This window comes from Gekko japonicus, unplaced genomic scaffold, assembly GCF_001447785.1.
Source record: "Gekko japonicus isolate JY-2015 unplaced genomic scaffold, Gekko_japonicus_V1.1 scaffold4091, whole genome shotgun sequence".
NCBI classification, from domain to species: Eukaryota; Metazoa; Chordata; class Lepidosauria; order Squamata; family Gekkonidae; genus Gekko; species Gekko japonicus.
The window spans coordinates 99,494-107,402 of NW_015165362.1; the positions used below are offsets into that span (position 1 = coordinate 99,494).

Consider the following 7,909-nt stretch of genomic DNA (forward strand, 5'->3'; position numbering starts at 1 on the left):
TTCTTGCTCTGACTGAGGGCTGAGGGGGTGGGGCTTGTTGCATGTACCCGCCCTCTGGGCTCTTTACTGCCAGAGCTCCGCTCCTGTGCGCTCCTGCAGGAAATGACCCCTGCTTGTTCCTAATTTGTGGCTGTTGACCACTGGCCACACTGGCTCTCCCACGCCTTCTCTGCCCGGAGGCCTGATAAGAAAGTCTGTTGAATGCCAGTTGGGCATATTGGCCAGTTGGTAAGACACGAAGAGCTGCAAGATGGGCTAGGGTTGGATAAATCCAATTATTTCATAGAATCATAGAATGTCAGAGTTGGAAGGGACATTGTAGGTCATCTAGTCCAACCCCCTGCACTCTGCAGGAGCACAGCTGAAAGACAGCCCTACATACCTAAAACATACCCGAAAGATGGTCATCCAGCCTCCGCTTGAAAACGGCCAGCAAAGGAGCATCTACCACCTCCCGAGGTAGACTGTTCCTCTGCTTAACCACTCTTACAGTTAGGAAGTTTCTCCTGATATTTAGCCAGTATCAACTCCCTTGTAATTTCCACCCATTAGATCTAGTCTTGCAATCCGGAGCAACAGAGAATAGATCTGCTCCATCTTCTACATGACAGCCCTTCAGATACTTGAAGACTGCAATCATGTCCCCTCTAAGGCTTCTCTTTCCCAGGCTAAACATACCCAACTCTTTCAGCCTTTCCTCATAAGACTTGGACTCCAACCCTCTCACCATCCCGGTTGCCCTCTTCTGCACACGCTCGAGCTTGTCAACATCCTTCCTAAAATGTGGTGCCCAAAACTGGACACAGGACGCCAGGTGAGGCCTGACCATAGCAGAATAGAGCGGAACTACCACCTCCCGTGATCTGGACACAATGCTTCTGTTTATGCATCCTAAGATTGCATTAGCTTTCTTCACAGCCACATCGCACTGCAGGCCCATGTTTAGCTTGTGATCAACCAGAACACCCATTCCCTTTCACATGTGCTGCTGTCAAGCCGAGTCCCTCCCATTCTATATCTGTGCCTTTGGTTTTCTGTACTTAAGTGTAGGACTTTGCACTTATCTCTATGGAAATTCAATTCATTTGTCTCAGCCCCCTGTTCCAGCCTATCTAGATCACTTTGAATCCTGACTCTGTCTTCTTCAGAACTGGCAATCCCGCCCAGCTTCGTGTCATCTGCAAATTTGATCAGCATCCCCTCTATGTCTTCCTCCAGGTCATTTATAAAAACATTAAACAACACCGGGCCTAGGAACGAGCCCTGCGGCACTCCACTCGAGACTTCCCTCCACGTAGACGCAGAGCCATTTACGAGCACTCGTTGGGTACGATTTTTCAACCAACCATGAATCTATCCAACGGTTGCACCATCCAGCCCACACTTAACCAGCTTATCCTCAAGGATAAGGCCAAAGTCCCGGAACCCGAGTCAGCGCACCGCAAGCGGCTCTGCCGCCTTGTCACAAGATGATCTCTCTTCTGCCTAAAACATGGACTCACTCACCTGCCACCACTGGCCGCCCTACTTCTGCACGGGCACTTTGAAAGTGTCAGCGAAATCGATTGGGCGTAAATAACGACGTGCCGGCGCTGAGTGACAGGGAGGTGGTGCCTGGCGGAAGGCATCAGTGTTAAACCACCGTCTGCCGGTGTCCCTGGGCCGAAAGTCAACTGCAGAGAGTGATAGAGCTGTCAGGCAAATCGTCTGCCATGAAGGGCCGCGGAGCGGTGACGGATTGAGTGCTCACCGCCTGGCTCTTTCGCTCAACACCTTTGTTCGGGCCGGCACCTCCACCAAGGGGCTGTTTCCCCTGTCAAGCCGTCTGCCGGAGGACTCTCTCTCTCTCCAGCTTGGCTCCGCCGTCGAATGTTCCTCCTACGTACCCTTCAGATGGCCGAGAAATAAGGGCTGCACCCTGTTTAGCTCTGAAATCCCCACCTTTGGGAAGCGGCAACACGCTATCATCGCTTCTGTGATTATCCAACACCCTTCCCCGAACAGACAAAAGTTAAATATTCCCCTTCCCCTAAGCAGACAAAACTTAAATATAAATTGATTATATTTATTTATCGGAAACGTTTTTATGCCACGTTGCCTCCCCGATCGGGGTCCTCACGGTGGCCCACGTGAAAACATTCGAACAATGAAAAATACCGTTTAAAACGATAAAATAGTTCAATCAAAACACAGAGGCAAACAATACCGGCGTCGTGACACTTGTTATTCCTCTGGAGGGCCAACAACAGGGCGTAGAGGCCGAGACCTTCCTCTGATGTTGCTTCCCAGCACTGGGTTTTATCAAAATTTTGGTTCTTTCTGAGCCAATAATTGTGCCTGTTTTTCCACCCAAATCCAGAAATGGAGCAGCTCCATTTTGCAAGGAAGGCTGAGAGAGCTCTTTCGAGAACTGCTCTTTCAAGAACAGCTCTGAGAGAACTGTGGCTTGCCCAAGGTCATCCAGCCAGATGCGAGTGGAGGAGTGGGGAATCAAACCCAGTTCTCCCAGATTAGAGTCCGCGCACTTAACCACTACACCGAACTGGCTCTCTCTCTCTCTCTCTCTCCCCCTCCAGAAAGACAGACAAAAGTTAAATGAGATAAATTTGGTTTGTGGATTTTTTTTGAGAATTTCACAATGCCCTTTGAGATTTATTTATTTATTTTATTTTATTTCATTTATACCCCGCCCTCCCCGCATGCGGGCTCAGGGCGGCTTACACAGGCACAACAGTGCAATAAAATATAACACATTAAAACAATTTAGGCACCCAAAGTGCGATAAAATTACAGTTAGCCACTTAAAGCACAATTCAATCTTACAGGATGCATCGGAAGTTAAAATACTCACTCATTATTATATATCACAGTGAGGTCAACAGAAAAGGGGGGGTGCCATAGGCTGAGATGTCCCAGTTAGCTAATCAGCCCACCCCTACGGCACTGCTCTGCAGTACACGATGGTGGTAATAGTGGCGGCGGCGGGTCCTACTCAAAAGCCTGGCGGAAGAGCTCCGTCTTGCAGGCCCTGCGGAACTGTAAAAGGTGACATGCCTGGAATGCCACAAACCCAGGCCTGGCGGATCACTGATTTAGTTTTATAATGCGAGGGATACAAGAAGGATGGGAAGATTATGTAGTAAGATAAAATGGCTCTAGAGAGGGTTTCTTCCCGACAAAAAGCAGTCCTACGTCGTTTAATATAGACTATACATGGCACTTCTCCGCCTCTTCAGGGGGAGCGGCAGGATGTAACAGTGTATGGTTCTAGGCGGCTTATCAAAACACTTCTCTTTTTTTCACTCGTAGGTTTAAGCGTGTGTTTTTAAAGGCTGCGTTTCCACGAAATGCGTGCTCTGTTGTATGCAAGATAGGGGGAAGGTGATAGTTAAATATTTTCCCCCCTCTGTCTTTCCTAACTATTTGGTTATATGCTGCTTGACACAATTGCTGCCAAAGCAGATTATTAAGAATCATAGAATCATAGAATGTTAGAGTTGGAAGGGACCTTGCAGGTCATCTAGTCCAACCCCCTGCACTCTGCAGGAGCAGAGCCGAAAGAGAGCCCTACATACCTACAACATACCCAAAAGATGGTCGTCCAGCCTCCGCTTGAAAACGTCCAGCGAAGGAGCATCCACCACCACCCGAGGCAGCCTGTTCCACTGCTCAACCACTCTTACAGTGAGGAAGTTTCTCCTGATATTTAGCCGGTAACGACTCCCTTGTCATTTCCACCCATTAGACCTAGTCTTGCAATCCGGAGCAAGAGAGAATAGATCTGCTCCATCTTCTACATGACAGCCTTCAGATATTTGAAGACTGCAATCCTGTCCCCTCTAAGCCTTCTCTTTCCCAGGCTAAACAGACCCAACTCTTTCAGCCTTTCCTCGTAAGACTTGGATTCCAACCCTCTCGCCATCCCGGTTGCCCTCTTCTGGACACGCTCGAGACATAGTATTTTAAAATAAATAATGTCGGCACTATAACAAATATTAAATTGGCTGTCCTAAAACCTCGGAGAACTTAGACACAGTGATGTACCAAGGGCGGGGCGGGGGATGCACTCTGCCCCAGACACAGCCTGAAGAAGGACCTTGGAGGAGGGCCCTTGAAGCCAGCATCCTGCTATGTCCAGCTGAACGCCTTTCCTTTTCCTGAGCCACAGCCCAATAAATTCCTTTGTCACTGTCAATGAAACGAGCACATGGCCATACTCTTACTTCCTGTCTGCCACGGCCTCTTCTGGATCCAGGATCAGTGTGGTATGGTGGTTAGGCGCACGAACTCTAATCTGGGAGAACCGGGTTTGATTCCCCACTCTTCCGCATGCAGCTGCTGGGGTCACCTTGGGTCAGTCACAAGTTCTCTCAGAGCTGTTCTCTCAAGGGCAGTCCTCGAGAGAGCTCTCTCAGCCCCTTCTACCTCACAGGGTGTCTGTTGTGGGGAGGGGAAGGGAAAGGAGATGGTAAGCCACTCTGGGACTCCTTCAGGTAGTGAAGGGCGGGGGATAAATCCAACCTTTTCTTCTCCTAATGCCATACACTCCACCCTTTCAAGCGGCCATTTTCTCTAGGTGAACTGATCTCTCTCGTCTGGAGATCAGTTGTAATTCCAGGAGATATCCAGGACCCACCCGGAGGTTGGCAACACCACATTCCAGGAGTTCTTCTGGCTCCAGATTAAGAGCTGTTCTTGAAAAAGAGCCGTTTCTGTCAAGAGCTCTCTCAGCCCCGCCTACCTCACAGGGTGTCTGTAGTGGGGAGGGGAAGGGAAAGGAGTGTGTAAGCTGCTCTGAGACACTGAGTGAAGGGCGGGGTATAAATCCAAACTCCTCCTCCTCCTTCTGTTGTGGGGAGGGGAAGGGGAAGGAGTTTGTAAGCTGCTCTGAGACTCCAAGTGAAGGGTGGGGTATAAATCCAATCTGTTCTTCTTCTCTTCTTCTTGCCCGTTTGATGTAGTGTTTAAGTGTGCGGACTCTAATCTGGGAGAACCGGGTTTGATTCCCCACTCCTCCTCCACATCCAATTAACTGGGTGACCTTGGGTCAGTCACAAGCTCTGGCACAGCTGTTCCTAAAAGAGCAGTTTGTGTCAGAGCTCTCTCAGCCCCACCTACCTCCCAGGGTGTCTGTTGTGGGGAGGGGAAGGGGAAGGAGTTTGTCAGCCGCTCTGAGACTCCAAGTGAAGGGCGGGGTATAAATCCAATCTCTTCTTCTTCTTCCCCTCACCAAACCCCACCTTCTCAGGCTCCTCCTCCAAAATCTCCGGGTACTTCCCGACTGAGAGCTGGGAAACCTTCTCCAGTCAGCCTTCCAGCTCTCTCCACCCCACATCCCTCATCTCCCCCCCAACCCAGCCCCCCCATACCTTGGTGGCCAGTAGCCTGGTCAGATAGATCTCTGACACCATCTTGCTCCCTCGGTCGCCTTCCTTCTGGTCTCCGTGTTCGTGGTTCTTGACCAGGTGCCACATCTTGACCCCGCTCTCCAGGTCGGGCGTGATCATGGGCGTCCGGGAGCGCAAGCTGTCCGGGCTGCCCGTGTAGCGGATCATGTTTTCTGGAAGCACAGAAACGCAATGGTTTCAGAAAGCCGTCCCCTGGGACAAAGGTGTGCAAAGTTTGGGAAGCCGCCCCGCCCCTCTGTCATGTGACCATGTTGGGTATTACAAGTTGAAAACACTCAGTATATCTGGGGTTAAATGTCTGTTTATATTACTCACAGGAAGTCACATGTTTCTCATGTAACCAATGTTCTTTAGCTGTAGAATGGCCGGGAATTTTCTCCCTGATCTAGGAATTTGATTGGGACTAAAGTGTCAAGGTGTATTACCATTTTATGGCTCTCTTCCCATCTTTGTCTGGTGTTCTGAAGAAGAAGGAGTAGCCATAATCGCTCTCTTCTAGTTTTGTCTTTGTAGTCTAAGGATGTAGCATATTTAGCTCTGTTGTTATTTTCATCCCAGTTACCCTTCCCCATGCTAGGATTTAGTAAAAACTTTATATTTTAATCACACATGGACTCTCAGTCTGAATTATTTTACTCTGGCTCTGATGGACTATTTTATCTCTGCTAAATACCAATTTTTCTATATCTCACTATCACCCAACAGACCAAAATAAGAGAAAGGAGCCGTGGTGGCTCAGAGGTTAAGACGCTGAGCTGCAGACTGGAAGATCGGTAGCTCGGCAGTTCGAGACTCGAGTGCCGTGTGACGGAGTGAGCTCCCGTCTCTGGCCCCAGCTCCTGTCAACCTAGCAGTTCAAAAGCAAGAAATTACAAGTGGATAAATAGGCAACCCTAGAGTCGGATTCGACTGGCTTTCGAGCAAGGGAACCTTTACCTTTACCTTTTTTAAATAGGTACCGCTTCAGTGGGAAGGTAACAGGATTCCGTGCACCTTGGTGTTGAGTCATGCCGGCCACATGACCACGGAAACGTCTTCGGACAGCGCTGGCTCTTCGGCTTGGAAACAGAGATGAGCACCGCAACCCTAGAATGGGATTCGACTGGCTTTCGCACAAGGGAAACCTTTACCTTTTACCTCACGTCAAAGCTGGAGAAGCTAGAAAGACGAACTGCGATGAATACGATCCGAAATGACGGTTTTGATTCAGTCGTGATGATTAGCAACAGAACTGCCATAAACAGAAGCAGTCCTACACACTGAGAGCAAACCAGCTGCCAAGCCTTGCTTGCGAATGCCTAGAAGCCTTTATTTACTTATTTAAAACATTTATCAGCCGCCTTTCTTCCTTTCGGAGCTGAAGGAGGCTTGATAAAAGACATATATAAAAGCCATAACACAGAATACATAAAAGGGCCATTTCAAAATCGCAGTTTAGGACTGCTTTTTGTTCTGTAATTGTGCGGCTGACCCTGAAAAGGCCCTGAAAAGACCCCTAGAAGAAGAAGAAGAAGAGATTGGATTTATACCCTGCCCTTCACTTGGAGTCTCAGAGCGGCTTACAACCTCCTTTCCCTTCCCCTCCCCACAACCCTTTTACCTCACGTCAAAGCTGGAGAAGCTAGAAAGACGAACTGCGATGAATTCGATCCGAAATGACTGTTTTGATTCAGTCGTGATGATTAGCAACAGAGCTGCCATAAACAGAAGCAGTCCTACATGCTGAGAGCAAACCAGCTGCCAAGCCTTGCTTGCGAATGCCTAGAAGCCTTTTATTGACTTATTTAAAAACATTTATCAGCCGCCTTTCTTCCTTTCGGAGCTGAAGGAGGCTTGATAAAAGACATATATAAAAACCATAACACAGAATACAGAAAAGGACCATTTCAAAATCACAGTTTAGGACTGCTTCTCCCAGATTAGAGTCCGTGCACTTAACCACGACACCAATCTACACCTAGATGAACTTCTTTGATTTTTGGGACAGTCAGGATTCCCCGGGGCCTATGGGAGAAGACTGTCCTTTGACTGGCTAATGTTGGAAACAGAATGCTGGACAAGGGGGACCTTTGGTCTGATTTCTGAACGGCAATGCTCAGTTTGTTGTAGTAGTTAAGAGTACGGAGCCAGGGGTCATTTCCTGCAGGAGCTCACAGGAGCGAAACTCTGGTAGTAAAGAGCCCAGGGGGCGGGCACACGCAACGAGCCCCATCCCCCTGCTCCCAGCAGCCCTCAGTCAGAGCAAGAAGCAGCCAGGTAAGCTGCAGAGCCTCCCCCTGGCCCCCTGGTCCAAAACAGTCCAGTGGCACCTTTAAGACCAAGTTTTAGTCAGGTACAAGCTCTCCCTTCTCTGTGAGGACAGATCTGCACGTTCCCCCCCACCCATAGCTACCAATCCAAAACAGTCCAGTGGAGCCTGAGCGGTGGGTGTTGCCTCCTGACACACTTCCGGTGAGGTCAGGGGGTGTGGCATATGCAAACAAGTTATGCTCATGAGCCCC

General features: G+C 49.2%; 1 protein-coding gene across 1 annotated transcript in view; it reads right to left on the minus strand.

Moving 5' to 3' along the window:
• LOC107109898 (plexin-A4-like) overlaps window positions 1-5,560 on the minus strand; it is a gene marked incomplete at its 5' end in the record, with an annotated part of 57,083 nt that extends 51,523 nt beyond the window's left edge. The window contains one exon of the mRNA XM_015410606.1: window positions 5,370-5,560. Coding sequence (XP_015266092.1) covers window positions 5,370-5,560 — 191 coding nt within the window. The remainder of the gene's footprint in view (window positions 1-5,369) is intronic.
• Between the last annotated feature and the right edge of the window lie 2,349 nt (window positions 5,561-7,909).